The sequence below is a fragment of the Polypterus senegalus genome, chromosome 2 (assembly GCF_016835505.1).
Source record: "Polypterus senegalus isolate Bchr_013 chromosome 2, ASM1683550v1, whole genome shotgun sequence".
Taxonomy (NCBI): Eukaryota; Metazoa; Chordata; class Cladistia; order Polypteriformes; family Polypteridae; genus Polypterus; species Polypterus senegalus.
In genome coordinates this window covers 163,098,368-163,118,669 of record NC_053155.1, presented here as the reverse complement: position 1 = coordinate 163,118,669, position 20,302 = coordinate 163,098,368, and the positions used below count along the sequence as shown (strand labels likewise).

Genomic DNA, 20,302 nt, shown 5'->3' with positions numbered 1-20,302 from the left:
AAAAACATGCTGCAGTTTTCAGTAAAGATTTGGGGACAATGAAGGGCATTGAAGCAGTCATTTCTTTGAAACTGCAATTTAAGACAAAGTTCTGCCATGCTCTGGTTGTGCCCTATGTGCTGCAATCCAAAGTAGAGGCTGAGCTGTCTCGCCTGATAGTATTAGGTGTGCTGTCATCTATGCAGTATAATGAGTGGGCCACTCCTCTGGTGCCGGTTGTAAAGAGAGATGGTTCTGTCAGGCTTTGTGGTGATTTTAACCACTTAAACCCAGCCATTTGTGTGGAGCACTATCCAATTCCACACATTGAAGACTTGTTCGCCTCATTAGCTGGGGGACAGCATTTCAGCAAATTGGACTTGGCACAGGCGTACCTACAGATAAAGGTTGAGGAACAATCACGTAAACTGCTCACCATCAATACCCAAAAGGGGTTGTTCTGCTGCAATCGTCTACCATTTGTAATCGCTTCAGCACCTTCTATATTCCAATGGGCGATGGATCAGGTGTTACAAGGTCTTTCCAATGTGCATTGTTACTTGGACGATATATTGGTGACAGGCTGTAATGTTGCCTGTAGTATTGGGCCGATTGAAAGAATTTGGACTGTGTGTCCAAAAAAGAAAAATGTGAATTTTTCAAGGAGATCTTGGAGTACTTAGGTCATAAAATTGATGCAGCAGGACTACACAAGTCACCTGAAAAGGTTAGGGCTATTTTATAAGCTCCAGCCCCCGATAATGTAACTAAACTGAGATCTTTCCTTAGTCTCATCAATTACAATGGGCAATTCATACCCAATCTTGCAACCATTTTGACCCCATTATATATTGTATAATCTGCATTCCCGAAAGCTAAGGAACAGTTGGTGTGTCCTAACACACTACGATCCACAACTAAGCTTCCGCCTGGCTTGTGATGCTTCTCCATATGGTATGGGAGCTGTCATTTCCCGTGTCTTTCCCAATGGCGAAGAGAAACCAATTGCTTTTGCATCCAGAACATGCCTCGGTCCTTTTATATTCCCTGACCCGGAAGTGTTCCCAGTCCCCAGTCCATGTGATCTTGTATCACTTCCGGGTCAGGTAAAAGTACTTATCTTCATCCCGGAAGTCCGTCGCTCTTCCTATGACGAACTTCCGGGTCATAGTGTACAAATAAGTCTTTGGTCCTCCCTGCAGCTCCCTCTTGCGGCCCCTGTGGTATCCAGCAGGGCTGAGGATAAAAACTACATAGTCCATGACTCCCTGCTGGTCTTAGGGGCACCTCCATACTGCAGGGAGGGCTCCATCTGGCGGCTTGGGGGACTTGGCCGGGATAAACTGCCGGGCACAGTCCACAATATATATATATATATATATATATATATATATATATATATATATATATACAGTGGTGTGAAAAACTATTTGCCCCTTCCTGATTTCTTATTCTTTTGCATGTTTGTCACACAAAATGTTTCTGATCATCAAACACATTTAACCATTAGTCAAATATAACACAAGTAAACACAAAATGCAGTTTTTAAATGATGGTTTTATTATTTAGGGAGAAAAAATCCAAACCTACATGGCCCTGTGTGAAAAAGTAATTGCCCCTTGTTAAAAATAACCTAACTGTGGTGTATCACACCTGAGTTCAATTTCCGTAGCCACCCCAGGCCTGATTACTGCCACACCTGTTTCAATCAAGAAATGACTTAAATAGGAGCTGCCTGACACAGAGAAGTAGACCAAAAGCACCTCAAAAGCTTGACATCATGCCAAGATCCAAAGAAATTCAGGAACAAATGAGAACAGAAGTAATTGAGATCTATCAGTCTGGTAAAGGTTATAAAGCCATTTCTAAAGCTTTGGGACTCCAGCGAACCACAGTGAGAGCCATTATCCACAAATGGCAAAAACATGGAAGAGTGGTGAACCTTCTCAGGAGTGGCCAGCCGACCAAAATTACCCCAAGAGCGCAGAGACGACTCATCCGAGAGGTCACAAAAGACCCCAGGACAACGTCTAAAGAACTGCAGGCCTCACTTGCGTCAATTAAGGTCAGTGTTCACGACTCCACCATAAGAAAGAGACTGGGCAAAAACGGCCTGCATGGCAGATTTCCAAGACGCAAACCACTGTTAAGCAAAAAGAACACTAGGGCTCGTCTCAATTTTGCTAAGAAACATCTCAATGATTGCCAAGACTTTTGGGAAATACCTTGTGGACTGATGAGACAAAAGTTGAACTTTTTGGAAGGCAAATGTCCCGTTACATCTGGCGTAAAAGGAACACAGCATTTCAGAAAAAGAACATCATACCAACAGTAAAATATGGTGGTGGTAGTGTGATGGTCTGAGGTTGTTTTGCTGCTTCAGGACCTGGAAGGCTTGTTGTGATAGATGGAACCATGAATTCTACTGTCTACCAAAAAATCCTGAAGGAGAATGTCCGGCCATCTGGTCGTCAACTCAAGCTGAAGCGATCTTGGGTGCTGCAACAGGACAATGACCCAAAACACACCAGCAAATCCACCTCTGAATGGCTGAAGAAAAACAAAATGAAGACTTTGGAGTGGCCTAGTCAAAGTCCTGACCTGAATCCAATTGAGATGCTATGACATGACCTTAAAAAGGCGGTTCATGCTAGAAAACCCTCAAATAAAGCTGAATTACAATAATTCTGCAAAGATGAGTGGGCCAAAATTCCTCCAGAGCGCTGTAAAAGACTCATTGCAAGTTATCGCAAACGCTTCATTGCAGTTATTGCTGCTAAGGGTGGCCCAACCAGTTATTAGGTTCAGGGGGCAATTACTTTTTTTCACACAGGGCCATGTAGGTTTGGATTTTTTCTCCCTAAATAATAAAAAGCATCATTTAAAAACTGCATTTTGTGTTTACTTGTGTTATATTTGACTAGTGGTTAAATGTGTTTAATGATCAGAAACATTTTGTGTGACAAAAATGCAAAAGAATAAGAAATCAGGAAGGGGGCAAATAGTTTTTCACACCACTGTATATATATATATATATATATGTTTTTTTTTTCAGGTTTTCGCCGTTTTATTTTTCATTGATTCAGATTTTTTAATTTTTATGTTTTAGAAAGTAGTAACCGCTACAACAAAGCAAACAGTAATGAAATGGTACTTTACATTCCTTTTACTGAAACAGCACACTAACACAACTGAACCTTATTTTGCAGTTCCATTCATCAGGTAGGAGCCCAGATCCTCCATGATGTTGTATGCTGAGATTGCAGTGAGTGCCCTCCAGAATTTTCAGAGCTGTTACTAGTTTAATGCATCCTTCTGAGATGAAGGTTAACTTTACTTTTAGAAAAAAGGAAGAGTGACACGCTTTTAAAGCTCGTTGCATCTGAGGAAAAGCCTGTTCTTCTGTCCAGGTTTGTAGGTGCTGAGTTTATAACAGAAGAGTCAAATGTGGACCTTGCATGCATCATCACCGTGAGACAAAACATTTATTAAATCCCAAAACATCATTGTTAATTTTTAAAAGGGAACCCGTTAATAACCAGTACCATTCACTAAGAACATTTTTCTATGGAAAAGACTGTTAATACCGATGAAATACCTGTATAATTTAATCTGTTAAATGATTCACAGTAAATACATCACGTACAATTATAACTGCCTACATAAAAGAATTACCATAGAGCCAAATGTTTACTCACCTATCACTATGATGAGAACTATGTGGTCTCTGCTATCAGTGGTTTCATCAACTACAACATATATTTTCTTGCCACAAATCTTTTGAAGGGCAAATGAGTTTGATGAAGACTGCTCTTATTTTCTGGCAGCATGCCTCCTTGTTTACAATGATTAATAGGAAAGGACGCATCTGTGCCGTTTTTTCAACTGTTATGTCTTACTCACATGGACAGAAACTGGCATCTTGCATCTGATGATTTTGTTGTTTCCTCTGTTGTTAACTGAAGAGGAACACTTTTTGATCTTAATTTCTTCTTGTTTTTGAGATGGGTTTTAAATTTGACGTGGTCATGACAAATGTGATTCGTCATTTGCGCGATAGACATATGCAAGCCGACAAAATAGCGCAGATTAAAACGAGCTGTCAAAATCGCGCCGACAAAATCGCGAAAGTTTCATTAAATATGAATTACTAGTTTAAAGCATATATAATAATGTTTATTTTAGAAGTCAATATTATGAGGCGCGGCATGCCATCAGCACGGCACGTAGATAGTCCTTAATATCACGCCCTGCATATGTAGGAAGGATTGCAGCAAGGGCGTCCTACTCTCTTGGCCTCTCTCGCGATTTTGTCGGCGCACATTTGTCAAAAACCAGTTAGTGTCTTTGTCAGCGCTCATTTGTCGGTCGCAGTTTTGTCGGGGCGCATATGTCTATCGCGCTTTTGTCGGTGAACCCATGACAAGTACCTTTTTGTGTCCAGTCTGTGGTATACTGGCAAAACTTGCAGGAAAGTTGTCCAGATTCATAAAAGTCACTGGGATATTGTTGTGCCCTCAATTTTGCAGTTAAGCTTGTGTTTCTTCGTTCTTTTCAACGTTGTTAGGGTATCTGATGCTGCTTGCTTTGACATTTCTGTCTCATGCAGCTAGCTAATTTGCATGCCTTTAATGAGAAAACATACAGGAAACATTTGCACAAACAGACAGAGAGGCATGACTGGATTTCTACGAAGAATTGCATTTGGTTCATAAACAACAAACTAGATAATAGTATCTGAATGATAGGCCTACAGATTATTTAATCATTTAATTTATTGGGAAGTTTTGCAACAGTCACCCATTCAGTGTCTAAACTCCGCACATTTCCGTTTCTAAATCTAAAATCCGTTAATTCCGTGATTCCGTCTGTTTTCCAAATCGCGGAAATCATATGGCCCTATGTGTACATATATATATATATAGTCACAATAACGACCCTCAAACATTGAGAAGGTTTGGGGTAGCCACCCATATAATTGTTCCCGGCTGCAAAACTGATTCAAATAATGAAACATGTGCATTCAATTGAGTCCAAAACAGAACTGAAATTCTGGAGACAAGATGGCGGCTTTAAAGGCCAGCAAAGGAAGTGATGTCATCAATACCAGAACCGGAAGAAACGTCAGTGGCTGACCCAGAGCCGGGCGGGATTTCCCTAGAATGGTCTGCAAAAGATTGAGAGGGAAAATTAGTGTACTTCGCCACCCCCTGGTCTGGCATGGAATCACAGGTATTCAAGCCCTTTAGTTGTCTCCTAAACACACGTATGTGACAATATATATATATATATGTATATGTATATGTATATTGTGGGATATGGCCGGCCATTCATCCCGGCCAATACCCCCAGGCTGCCAGATGGAGCCCTCCCTGCAACATGGAGATGCCCCGAATTCCAGCAGGGCCTCATGTACATTGGAGTTTTAATGCAGGATACCATGGGGGCCGCCAGGGGTTGCTACAGGGACTGCTATTTGCCCTATAACCTGGAAGTATGTCTTAGTCACAGCGACAGAGGAAATGATGTACTTCCAGGATGAATAAAAGGAGTTTTCAACTGACCTGGAAGTGTTAAGATTCACATGGACTGAGGGATCAGAAACACTTCTGAGTCAAGGACTATAAAAAAGACTGTGGGAGATCCCAGGGTTGAGCCGAGTTGGGAGGAAGGGTGACTGAGCTGCTGGGAGGTGTGGAGGATTATTGATTTGTTGATTACTGTATTAGTTTATGAGTATTGTGGAGTGGAGGGTGCTTTGTGCACTGTATTCTCTAAATAAATTCATAATTTGGACTGCTATCTGGTGTCTAGCGTCTGGTCTGAGGATTCAAGGGGACGACAGTGCCCCCTATCTGTCACAATATATATATACAATAATCCCTCCTTGATCGCAGGGGTTGCCCCGAAGCAGTAGCCGGAGCAGATCATTTTGGAGCCATAACGAAGGGCTTGACTACGCACAGGGATAAACACAAAAGAGCACAAAAGTTAACTCTTTACACAGCGAAACACGTTGATCCTGAATGAGCGAGACGAGACTTCCTGGTTAACGCTGCGGAATCGAATTTGGCTCTCCGTCGCTGAGCCAGTCAGCACACAGGAACTTAACTGCATACTCTGATTGGTTAGCTTCTCAGCCATCCACCAGTAGCGTCTCTTGTATGAAATCAAATGGGCAAACCAAGTGAGGAAGCATGTACCGGAAGTATAAAGACTCATTGTCCGCAGAACCCACGAAGCAGCGAAAATTCTGCGTTATATATTTAGATATGCTTACATATAAAATTCGCGATACAGTGAAGCCGCGAAAGTCGAAGCGCGATACAGCGAGGGATTACTGTATATATACAGATAACTCCACTTATTTGATTAGCTGCAATCTCTGCCTAGCTGCAATGCAGGTTTTGGGCCTGTTTTTTTTCGCTATACACATTGCTAACTGCATTCGGTTAGCTGCAATTTACTTATCACCACTTAAGTTGTTTTCATATTATACTGTTACACAGCACTGAACCAAAGTTAATTTAATTTGGCCTTTTTTTTTTTAAATGATCAACAGAAAACTCTTTAATGTGGAAATGAAAATAGATCTCTGAAGTGATCTAAATTAATTACAAATGTAAAATACAAAATAATTGACCACATAAGTATTCATCCCCTTCAAATCAGTACTTAAACAGTGCATCTCTGACAACTATGACAGTATTGAGGCTAAGTGGATATGAATCTGTCAGCTTTGCACGTTTGGACACTAATGTTTTTCCCCATTTTTCTTTGCAAAGCTGCTCAATCTCTGTCAGGTTGTTTGGGGATTGTGAGTGAATAGCTTTTTCTTAAGTTCTGCTAAGAGTTCTCATTATTGATTGAGATCTGAGTTCTGTCTTTACCACTCCTGGACATTACTATTTTTAAGTCATTCCTGTTGTATTATGCCTAGGGTCACATCTTCTCTAAGGTGCAGGTTTCTTGTAGAAACATCTTTTTCCAGGATTTCAGCATATTTTGCTGCTTTCACTTTATCCTGTCTCTTCACAAGCCTTCCAGGAACTAGCACAGATTAACATCCCTACAGCATGATACTGCCACCAATGTGCTTCATGTTGGGGATTGTTTCATTTTGGTAATATGCAGTGTTTGGCTTACATTAAACATAGCATTTAGCTAAATTTCAATCTCATTATACCATAAAACCATTTTTTTTTGCTGACTTCAGAATCTCTGCCTTCTGGCAAACTCTAGCTGAGGTGTTATGTGCATTTTTTCACAGTAATTTTCTACAACTCTCTTACGTAAAGCTGCAAGTGGTAAAGCACCTGGACAACAGTTGTGGTATGTATAGTCTCCCTGATCTCATCTACTGTAGCATGTAACTCCTTCAAAGTTATCATTGGTCTCTTGGTGGCCTCCCTCACAAGACTTCTTACACAATCACTTATAAAAGTCCTGTTCTAAGCAGATTTACAGCAGATTTTCTTATATCCACCCCCTTACTTTTGCTTTTCAAGGGATTGCCAGAGGTGTTCTTTTGTCTTCATTGCATAGGATAGGCCACAAAACTGACTCAATGCAAAGTGGATGCAGGTGCATTTATACTACAAACATTTGAAAATTGTGGGACTTCTAAAACCAACTGACTACATCAGTGATGATTTAGATGTGTCATTTTAAAATAGGTGAATGCTTATGCAATCAAATGCTTGTTTTCACTTTTTCTGCTGATCATTGCCAAATATGTCAAATGAAATATATTGTGATTCAATGCTGTAAAACAATAAAATATGGAAACTTCTAAGGGGTGAAGGCAAGAAAGTTAGAGACACAATGTTACAGCTGTATAGTTGTTAATGTCTACACAACCTACATAGTGTGTCTCTAACATTTTTTTCTGTTTTTTTGGTATAACAATAACCTTTGCATTTTTTCTTGTGACTATGTTATTCAACAACAACAACAACATTTATTTATATAGCACATTTTCATGCAAACAATGTAGCTCAAAGTGCTTTACATGATGAAGAAAGAGAGAAAAAGACAACATAAATAAAAATTAAAATTAGGTAACACTGATTAACATACAATAAATGTAAGATCCAATGACCAGTAAGGGCAGAAAAAACAAAAAAAAAACTCCAGATGGCTGGGGAAGAAAATTAAAATCTGCAGGGGTTCCAGGCCACGACACCACCCAGTCCCCTCTAGGCATTCTACCCAACATAAATTACCTTAATCAGACCTCATTGTATTTAGGATTCTCGTGGAAGAATTTGATGATAACTGTCATGTGGACTTTAAGTCTTTTAGACTTTAATCCATCAATGTAGGGACATCACGGTGCTTTGATTAGGTGGTGGTGGCGTAGATCGCCACCACAGAAAACCAGAAAAAGAACAGAGGAGAAAGTAGGGGTTACTATGGATTTTGGAGCCACCATGAATGATAATGATAATTAATTGAATATACAGAGCATCAGGATTAAACTAAGATGAAGCTATGAGAAAAAAGCCACGTTAAAGTAATGTGTTTTCAGTAGTTTTTTAAAGTGCTCCACTGTATTAAACTGGTGAGTTCCTATTGGCAAGCTTTCCAGATTTTAGGTGCATAACAGCAGAATGCCGCCTCACCACTTCTTTTAAGTTTAGCTCTTGGAATTCTAAGTAGATACTCATTTGAAGATCTAAGGTTATGATTTGGAGTGTAAGGTTTAAGACATTCCGAAATATAAGATGGAGTGAGATTATTTAAGGCTTTGTATACCATAAGCAGTATTTTAAAGTCAATTCTAAATGACACAGGTAACCAGTGTAATGACATCAAAACTGGGGTGATGTGCTCAGAATTTTCTTTTCCGAGTTCAGATTCTAGCAGCTGCATTCTGCACTAGTTGCAATCAATTGATGTCTTTTTTTGGTATTCCTGAGAGGAGTGTGTTACATTAATCTAGCCGACTGAAAACAAAAGTGTGAACAAATTTTTTTCAGCATCTTGCAATGTTATAAGAGGTCTAACTTTTGCTATATTTCTTAAGTGAAAAAATGCTGCCCTAGTAATCTGATTAATGTGTGATTTGAAAATTCAGGTCAGAGTCAGTAGTTACCCCTAAATTATTTACCTCCGTCTTGACTTTTAATCTTGATGCATCAAGTTTATTTCTGATACTCCCATTATATCCATTATTGCCAATCTCTAAAATTTCTGCTTTCTCTTCTTCTTCAAAGTTAAAATTCTGCAGAGGAGCATGTTGAAGCAAAATGTTTGTAACAGATTCTTTTTTTATAATACATAAATTTATAACCTTGTAGCAAAATTGAAGTGACTGTACAACAAACACCAAATGTAAATAACTTACTTTATCTTTCTTGTTTACAGTGGCTGCATATTGAGAATGTCTCCATTACCCAGATTGACAGAATTTGTGACTGACATAAGAACACAAAAAAAAATAATCATGCTTATGCTTTTTATGGCTGTTGGATTTATACTCGGGCATTCATCTGCAGTTTTGGGAACCCTAGATCTGCAGCTTGATGAAGAACAGCCGGCTGGAACAATAGTGGGAGATATTAGTACGGGTTTACCTCCTGGAACCACTGCTACCTTATTTTTCATCTCTGATGTTAGCGGAACAGGGGTTAGTAGTGACTTGAACATCGATGAAACCACTGGTATTATCAAGACAGCCAAGGTGCTTGACAGAGAAACGAGGGACCATTATAACTTTATTGCTGTCACTATGCAGGGGTTAACAGTGGATGTGACAATCTTGGTGAATGACATCAATGATCATTCTCCTATCTTCCCCAAGAGCAGAGCAAGTCTGAGAATTCCTGAACAAACAACAGTTGGGGCCAAGTTTCCTTTAGATCCAGCAACCGATGCAGACAAAGGTCAGTTTAGCATCCAGGGATACTTGATAACTGAAGGAAACTTGGATCATGATTTTCGTCTGGAGACAAAGCAGGGATCAAAGGATATCTTATATTTGTATCTGGTAGTAAATGGAGTTTTAGATCGTGAGAAAAGATCTTTCTATTCATTAGCTCTGGAGGCTTTTGATGGTGGAACTCCAAAGAAAACTGGTCAAATGATCCTTGACATTACAATTCAAGACATTAATGACCATGCTCCCATCTTCAACCAGACTCGATACCATGCTTTAATTTCTGAAAACATGCAACCTGGCAGCTCCGTACTCCAAGTATTTGCAACTGATGCAGATGAGGGTGATAATGGACTAGTCCTGTATGAAATCAACAGAAGACAGAGTGATCCAGAAAAATATTTTTTAATTGATGCACATACTGGTATAATTACATTAAATAAACCTCTGGACTATGAAATGAAGAAAGTCCATGAACTTGTGGTCCAAGCTCGGGATAACGCCAGTCAACCTGAAATCACAAATTCTTTTGTGACTATTCATGTACGTGATTATAATGATAACCAGCCCACGATGACAATTATTTTCCTAAGTGAGGATGGATCTCCACATATTTCTGAGGGTGCCCAACCAGGCCAATATGTAGCAAGAATATCAGTATCTGATCCAGATTATGGAGAGTATTCCAATGTAAATGTGTCTTTGGAAGGGGGTGATGGTAAATTTGGATTAACCACAAAAGATAATATTATCTACCTCATATGTGTTGACAGCATCTTAGATCGGGAAGAAAGGGATTCCTATGAACTTAGAGTAACAGCTACTGATTCTGGTACTCCTCCACTTAGAGCAGAGTCTTCTTTTAAACTTCAAGTGACTGATATTAATGACAATCCTCCACTTTTTGACCAGAAGGTCTACCAGCAGGGTATTGCAGAAATGGTTTACCCAGGCAGCTTTGTTCTTCAAGTAACAGCACGAGACAAAGATGATGGTCCAAATGGGCACGTTCGCTACAGCATTCTTAAAGACCATGGGACACATTCTGATTGGTTTAAAATTGATCCAAATACTGGAATCATTACCACAGCAACAGAAATCGATTATGAGACAGACCCATGGCCCAGAATCACTGTTATTGCTACAGATGGCGGTCAGCCTGCACTTTCATCTACAGCAATAATTAATATAATTGTGCAAGATATAAATGACAATAAACCATTTTTTGGAAGTGAATCGTACAATATTTCTCTGGATGAAGATACAGCTGTTGGATCCTGTTTCTTGAAGGTGAGGTACCAATGAATTTATTTAAATGTGTTTTTCATAGTAGAGTCCTTAGTCCTTTTATACAATTTAATTACTCCTCTGATGTTAACATACAATAAAAGCAGGCTGAGATGTTCTTAAATTCACTTTAAAGATGTAAATAATCGTCTATCAAGTGAAAAAAATGAAACTAGTGGACCAAATGTCTATCAGAATCACAATTTTCTTTATTGGCCAGATGGACTAAAATGTACTAGGGATTTTTCTTGATATCAGCTTTCCATTTTCTAAACCCAGATTTTTTAGAAAGGTTATAGTCAATTTAACAGTTTACAGTAAAAGTTAAAGAAAACAATGTAAAAGTCATTTGAATAAGTTTGTTTTTCTTAAATATGTTACTCTGATGACTGATCTCAGAGTTTTAGGAGCCTGGAATTTAATTTCTCCTTAGTCAGTGTCTTTGTGAATGTTACATGTTTTCCTTTTGTTTGTCTGGATTTTATTTTGGGTACTCTAGTTTTTCTCCCACTTGAGTTTAATTGATGACTCTAAATTATATTATGTACAGTATGTGAGTGTCTCCTGTGATGGAACAGCACCCTTTTAAGGTTCCATCCTTGCATCCTCCAGTGCTGGGACAAGTTCTACTGCTCCACAACTCTAAACTTGGTTTAATTAGATTTAGGACATGAATGTTATTACTTTAGACATTTTTATTGATCAGTCAGTCACAACATCTTTCGCTGGCCTACCTCTTTTTTTATTTGCTTCCCAAGCAAGAGATTGATTGTCTCACAGTAGGGTTGGCAGGATTTTATACCATTTAAAAACCTACAAACCTCAGAGATTCACTTATAACTGAACCCCTTAAACAATCTTCTTGTTGTCAGAGTGGCCAAAACTAAGAAAAAGATACATATATAAATTTACAATAAGTTTATTAATGATTGAATTAAATAAACTGAAACAACCCTTAAATTAAGCAAGGAATAAAGCCACCTTAATCCTGAGCAGGATTGTGGTGTGCTGGAGCCTATTCCAACAAGTATAGAGTATAGGGCTCAAGTCAGGAACAATAACTTCATTGTAGGGTGAACACACTCACACATACACCACCCAAATGCTAGGACCAGTTTAAAAATGCCAGTCCACCTAACCTATATGTCTTTGGACTGTGAGAGGAGGAGCTGGAGGAAACCCATGTGAACACAAAGAGAACATGCAAAGTCCATGCAACAACAAGGATTAAACAACAAATTAATTTTCTCAAACAATATGTTAGAAATCAAATTCAATTAAAATCAGCAAACAGGATAATTATCCAGAAGTGTGCAAAAGGAAAAACCCTAAGGAAAAAAATAAAAGAAATAAGAAAATAATAGAACTGGGTGTCAATTAAGCAGTTTATTTGAAGCAAAAAATTATGGTAGGTTAATACCAAGATCAAAAGGGTATTAAAATGAAATTAATAAAGAGAATTCCAAACCCAATACCCATGAATGCTTAGCAAGAAGTCTTGTAAGGAACACATGTAACTACACTATTATAAAATATTTCGATAGGGGCTAGAACTTTGTAAATTTTATGAAGAGAAACAGCCCTCCACAAAACAAGTTAATGTCTGAAAACTCACAGGGATAGCTGCATCAATTGAGAATATTAATCTCAAATGAGGCCCTGTCTGTGCAGATTTGAAACACAATTTAGGAAAAAAATAAAAATGTAAAATAAAATGAAAATTAAAAAAATACCCAGAAAGGTATGAGATTGCAGAAAACAAACAAACAAACAAAAAATTGCACTCTCTAATTTTACACCAGCATTTGTTATTATCTTCATACATTTCTATAACATAGAAAACTGGCTCCTCCATCATTCAGCTGCAATCTTTATTTCTTCTACCACAGCCCCCTTGCTGTTCTGTAGGTAGAGAAACTGGTAGCAACCTTTGAAGCAACTGAAGAAATCATTAACACTATTAGCTTTGCATCATCACTAGGCAACAAACACTTTCTTCTTCTTGGTGCAGTGGTTAAGTGGTATGGTCATGAGTGAACTGTCATGAGCAGAGCAATGTGCACCAGGTGAACTGCATTTTATTCTAAAACAGAGTTGGGGGCACAAGCCCTTCCTTTCCGGTGTCTTTGTATATGGTGGGACAATTTTAATATATTTTATACCAGCAATAAGCATAAAAATTGGGCCTGGGAGAAAAAGGAAGAATTAGCATTATTCTTCCAATGTTTATTGAAATGGCACCATGCCATGAAGCCATAAATCCCTGTTGGATGGCACCATTTAGAAAAATCTAAATTGTTAAATAAACTCAACAAAGCATTTATATAATATGATGCTTTACTGAGTAGTAAATAATGGGCGAGGATATAAATTATAGAAAGTTGAGTTTGGTTTTAATTTATATACTGAAACTGACAAATTTATGCATGCTTATGTTTTGGCAAAACAGACACTTGAATACTTTTATTTTTGGCCACAAATAAGTCTTGTTTTCAGTTGTAACCCAACACTTGAGAAAACATTATTTCAAGTCACTGGCAAATAATTTTATTTTAAAAATCTAGCCTTATGCGTTATTCTTCCTGAGTAATTTCCTTGCAGGGTAATATTTAGAGTGGAATTTTCATAGGGAATGGGAATTACTCCTGACTGCACTTCCTGATTCTGCTTCACTATGTTGTGAATGTTTTTTCAGGGTATTTTAAAATACATAGTGAATTCCGTTCAAAAGATAGGCATCTCAGAATAACCTCATGTTAACTGAAGTGTATTCAAGATTTTTGGAATGGCCTTTCACATATTTTGAAATAGACATATTTTTTTTCAGATTTTTTAAAAATATATTTATAAGTATTTTTAACGTTAAAATGCATTTCAAGAAATGAAAAATGCATCCAAGTTGCATTGCTTTAAGAATGTGTTTGAGTCTGTTTGCAATATGTTGTTATTAGTATGAAGCTTTCTCCTGAAACAATGTCCTAATTGGTTGGGATTTCTTATATTTAGATCAGGCTACAAGAAAGCCTTATAAATTAAAAGGCACCCTTCTCATCTGTCTGTCTGTTCAAAGTTCATCGCAAAACACAAAAAAAAACTCAGCCTTGGTACTCTTCCTGACAGTTTAAAGTCATTTGGCAATTACAAAATCTATATTTTGATTGCTTCAGACTTCTAAAGCAGTTGTTTTTTCACAATACATAAGTCATAATCATAATGTGTATTAGTTATATTTTCTAGCTTCATGCATTAACTGTTTTAAAAACAGACATAGTTTTATTGAATAATAATATATAATTTGTCATTTTGGAATCTCCCCAGTGTGCTGTGACTTCCTAAAATTAGGTGTCAAGGGTTTATGTATGTTCTCGCTAGCCTTCATAAGAACTCAAGGGTAAATATTATCTGGGCCAGGTGATTTGTTTGATTTCAGACTATTTAATCTGAGCAGTACTTCTCCCTCTACAATTTCCAAATCATTCAGTACCTCCTTAGTAGTCCCATTTACCACTTGTGAAGACCTCAGAAAAATGCAAGTTTAGAGCGTCCACTATTTCACTGTCTGTATCTTATAATTCCCCTTTACTATTCCTGATGCACTTCACCTCCTCCTTGACTGTTCTTTTACTACTAAAACACTCAAAGAATCCTTTAGGGTCGTATTTCACCTTATCTGCTATATTCCTCTCCAACTGTCGTTTAGCCTTCCTAATATCTTTCTTAATGGTTGCCCTAATGTTCTCATTCCCTACAATTCACTTTGGAGTTATTAGTCTTATATACATTATACAACTGTTTTTTTCCTTTGCGGCTTCTTTTTTAACTTTTTATTAACCCACTACAAAGTTTTTAAAATTTTCTATTATTTCCACATTTAGGTATGTTCCTGTCCTGCATTACATGTAAAATGTGTTTAAACCTGTTGCCACATCTGCTCAAAATTTTCCCTACAAAAGTTAATATTAACAATTTTAGTCTTTGCATCTGCATTCTTAAAAAACACTTAGAATTGTACTATATTATGGTCACTTGACCCTAGTGGTTCAATCACCTTTACACCCTCAATTTTATATTGATTAATACCAAATACTCAGTCAGACAAGCTTCATCTCATATTAGTGCTTTAACAACCTGTGTTAATAAACAGTCGTTTATTACTTCTAAAACCTCCTACTGTTGTGCTTCTCCATTTGCAAGATTATCCCAGTTAATATTTGGATAATTAAAATCCCTCATGACTATAATATCCCCTGTAAACTTACCTTTTTTAATATTACTAAAAAGATGTATGTTGAAATTACTTTCTGTATTGGGTGGTCTGAAACTCCTAAAATAAGGCCTCTTTCCCTAATGCATTCCAGGCAAAGCCAACTGTGCTAAATAAGATCAGGCTCATCATCCAACTGAAGATGACTTGAATTTAAATTCTGTTTGACATAAAAACCAACACCACCTTTTCTGTTCTGTCTATCCTTCCTAAAAATGTGTATCCCTCTATGTTATAGTCATCGCCATCTTTGTTATTTAGCCAGGTTTCCATTATTTCTAAATATCTTAATTGTGCTGGGCTACATATAACTACAACTCACTTGCCTTCTTTTTTATTGATACTTCTAATTTAAGGCAAGCTACTTTTAATGTGTTACTCCTAATACATTTAAATGTTGGGTTAGAATTTATATTACTATGCATTTTTATTTCTACACTGTTGTTTTTTCCTCCATGTATAGTTCTAAACCTAGCCTGTCCTAAACTCCCTGTCCCACATTCCCTAATTTAAACAGTTCTTGTCTAGCCTACTCATTCGCCTCCCTTATACATTGGTGCTCATCCAGTAGAGATGTAACCTTTCACAGCGGAATAGGTCCTGTTTGTTTCAAACGGAGTTCCTGTGCCCCATAAACCTATGCCCTTCTACCCTGCAATAAGATCTGTGCCAATCATTAAGCCTTCTAATTTTCTCAGTCTTACCTGGACTGGCACTTGGCACAGGCAGAACATCAGAGAAGACCACCTTGTCAGTTCTGCTCTTCAGCCTGTAACCTAACTCTTTGAATGTGGATTGCAGAACTAATAGACTACCTTTATGTATGTCATTGACAACAACAGCTGGATCCACCCCCGCTCTGGCCAAGAGCCTATCCACCCTTCCAGGTACTCTCTGTCACTGGAGCAAACCTATGCTTCAATCCCCCTAATGATTCAGTCTCCAATAACTGGTCTGGAATCTCCTCCTGCACCACCTTAGGGATGCACACTATCTCTCTGAAGGATGCCTGGGCATGTCCGCCAATTCTCTACTACAATGCAGGCCAGCCAACTCCTCCTTACGTTCAGCAACCCTGAGCTCGAGGTGTTGGATCAGCTGGCATCTCCTGTAGATGTAGCCCTCATAGATGATTGGCTCCTCCAAGCCATCATCTAAAAAGTCCAACCCCCAACAGGACTTGCATTGCGCTGGCCTAATTATTAAAATTTGATTTGGGATTACTAAAACTGCCTTAAATTTTTCTTTTTTTCTTTTTAATTAAAATTAAATTATTTAACTTAAATGGTAAAACTAAAAAAATTAAGCCAAGGAAAATAGATTATAGAACTGTTACAGCTATTTTATACCTTCAGTCCCCTTAAGCTCCTGTAATATTCTCCCTTTCAACTGCTGGCTGTTTGTCTTTCTATGAGGTTAACTTTAATTTTCTCTGTCTGTTTTACTAACTTTCTTATTCCTTACTTAAAAGCTCTCCACTAGCACTGTTTGTATTCCGCTTACGCTGTTGCCCAATTAACTGTTCTACCTCCGGACCACTGAAAACTGTTCAATCTAAAATAAATAAATAAAACTTGCTTAGTGAATGTCTGCTGCTAGTTAATTTCTTACTGCTGTCACGCATTGGCATCGGAGGACTCCTCTAACGGCCGAGGAAAGGTACGCAATAACCTTAAGAGACGAGAGGGAGGGCTACTGCTGACTTTGTCCTGTTCTGCTCAGTAAGAGCAGTTAACCCTGCTCCTTCCAGAAGTTCCGCTATAAAAGAAGTGCCGGCGAAGAAAAAAACGGTCTTTTGCCAGGAGACCGGAACAAGCCGCACAGTGGAGCACGTGACTCTTAACACTAGAATTAACAGAGCCTACGAAAAAACTTGTAAATCCGGCCCACCTTAAATCCCTTCACACCTCTCCGTCAGCTTCTTTTATCTTCTAAATGTGTCGATAAGCCCAAGCATCAAACAGCCTGCTATACCATCCCACCACCGCCCCAGAACAGGCAAGAAGTTCTCCCAGTTCCGGCCTTGATTAATTATCTGGGAGTGAGCTACCCAGAATTGTAAGGTGAAATAATTTGATGTGTGTTTTGTGTCTACAACAATCTGTGTAAACACATAGTTAAAACAGAAATGTTTTTCATGTTTTAGTAATATATATCAAAATGAAGACATGAACTGTATAATATGTGAAGGCTGATGGCCAAATATCAAATAAACACTTTCACAAAAGGTGTAAATACAATATGCCATCTTCGGTGATGTAGCGATAAGATCTGCTGACTTATAATCCGGAGTTCGAAACCGGCTCCCCAGCAAATTTACCGTTTTGTGAGCTGCTCTTATTGTTAATATTACACAATAAAAACAGAACTTGTAAAACTTAGCGCTTTTTTTCACTTTTATTCTCTCAGTCATGATCACGATACAACACCCAACCCCAGCCCCAGATGTGACGCGGTTACTTTTTATCTGAAACTGTGAATAACTGTAGATGTGTTTGGTGTTTTGAGACAATGGGACTGGAAATTCTCTGATCTGGATGGATAAAAGCTGACACACAAACGCTGGTGAATCTGCCTGCTTCATATCTCACCGTCACTTGAATTTTTTTTTTATTCAGTTTTATTGAGTGTTCCTGCTCACGCTGAATTAGTATGCACAATATGGTCCATGATGTCAAAGCTGCAGTGACAAAAAATAGAGACATATGTATATATGATATTTGGAATAACTAATTTTATGACCTGTATAGTACACTAGAAAAATACTCGTGCTTCGCAGCGGAGAAGCAGTGCATTAAAGAATTAATAAAAAAGACACATTTTAAAAATAACATAACATGATTGTCAATGTAATTGTTTTGTCACTGTTATGAGTGTTGCTGTAATATATATATATATATATACTAGCAAAATACCCGCTCTTCGCAGCGGAGAAGTAGTGTGTAAGTAATGAAAAAGAAAGGGAAAAATCTTGAAAATAACGTAACATGATCGTCAATGTAATTGTTTTGTCACTGTTATGAGTGTTGCTGTCATATATATACAGTACATACACACACACATTATATATACAGTATATATATCTATATTTATCTAATATCTATATATATATCTATATCTCTCTCTATATATATATATACACATACATATTGTACATACATACACACACACATTATATCTATATATCTATATATATATATATATACACACATACACACAAACATTATATCTATATCTATATATATATATATAGCAAAATACCCGCGCTTCGCAGCGGAGAAGTAGTGTGTTAAAGAAGCAATGAAAAAGAAAAGGAAACATTTTGAAAATAACGTAACATGATTGTCAATGTAATTGTTTTGTCACTGTTGTGAGTGATGAGTGTTGTTGTCATATATATATATATATATATATATATATTTACACACACACACATAAACATATATATATATACATATCTATACATATACACATATATACATACATATATATATATATCTACATATATACACATACATATACACACACACATAAATACATACACACATACATACATACACACACACAAATACATATATATATACATACATACACACACACATATATAAACATATATATACATATACATACATATCTACATATATACACACACAGCTATTTCGTATCAGTGCAATACGCTGCTTGTTAAAACGGATAACTCCGCTCTTACGTGCAAGTCTGCGTGGATATTATGAACTATCGTATTTGTTCAAGTTCTATTTAAATTTTAAATAGAAGGAATTTTTATTTAGTCGACAGAAATATCTTTGGTAGGAATGGTAAAAACAGACAGGAATATTATTAGTGAATAAATCAACTCAAACCTTAAACAACTTATAATATTTTGCTCTCCATAAAATATATCCTGTCTAAATTATACAAGTTAGAAATAAAGTAAGCGTTAAAAGAACAAACATTCAAATTTCTTTACTCTTATGTAATTTTATATAAAAATAAACTTAGATTTTAAATATCCCAAAAGATTTTGCTCTCCATAAAAATATATCCTGTCAAAATTATACAAATTCAAATATGAACATGCTGCATAACAAAACCTAGAAATATAAATAAAATGTGTTCCTTTCAGCAATAACAAATCAAATCATTCAGTTGTCTTTGCTCATATGTCATTTTAGAGCTGGACGCCTGGCATCTTTTTTGGCCACAGGTTCGTTTCTGTTTGGTGTGAGGTTCTGTGTTGTGGAGATTCTCAGGATGGATTGCAGGTGCTCATCAGTGAGGCGACTCCTGTGTGCTGTTTTGTTAGTCTTTATCACTGAGAAGAGCTTCTCACACAGATATGTGCTACCAAACATGCACAAGGTTTGAGCCGCATGTAGACGAACTTTTTGTTCTTCAAAGTCACCAAAGCGCCGTGCAAACTCAGTGCGCTCAGTTTATCAGCAAAGTGCGATTTGGGAACACCGTAGTGACGACTTGGTTTAACATTACTTGGCAACAGGGAAAGTGGGGCAAGGTGCACTGGTGCATTTGTGTCTCCCATAAAAGCAGCTTCACTTGAAATCACTTTGTGATTGTGCGGGTTAAAGCGTCCGCTGAAGTGTCAGATTCTTATTTAATTATGCTGCTTTCTGTATCTTCTGCATTGCATTCAGGTTACCCTGATGTTTTGTCTCATAGTGCCGTCTTAGATTAAATTCTGTAATTACAGCCACATTAGCTCCACAAATGAGACACACGGGTTCAGTAAACATATACTCAGCCTCCCATCGGTTTTAAAGGCTCTATTTTCAGAATCAACTTTTCTCTTCAGCATCGTGTGAGCTAGCCGCAATAACTTGCAGCATCATAAGGTAGACTTGATTAACGCGGTAAGTGTTGGCAAGGCAGCT

At 37.5% G+C, this 20,302-nt stretch overlaps 1 protein-coding gene across 2 annotated transcripts in view; it reads left to right on the top strand.

The window, feature by feature from the left end:
• Window positions 1-20,302, top strand: part of LOC120523522 (protocadherin-16-like) — a 372,188-nt gene that overhangs the window by 132,153 nt on the left and 219,733 nt on the right. For both annotated transcript variants that reach the window (XM_039744918.1, XM_039744917.1), the window contains exon 2: window positions 9,349-11,149. In XM_039744918.1, the coding sequence (XP_039600852.1) occupies window positions 9,365-11,149 (1,785 nt within the window). In that variant the 5' untranslated portion in view covers window positions 9,349-9,364. The remainder of the gene's footprint in view (window positions 1-9,348; window positions 11,150-20,302) is intronic.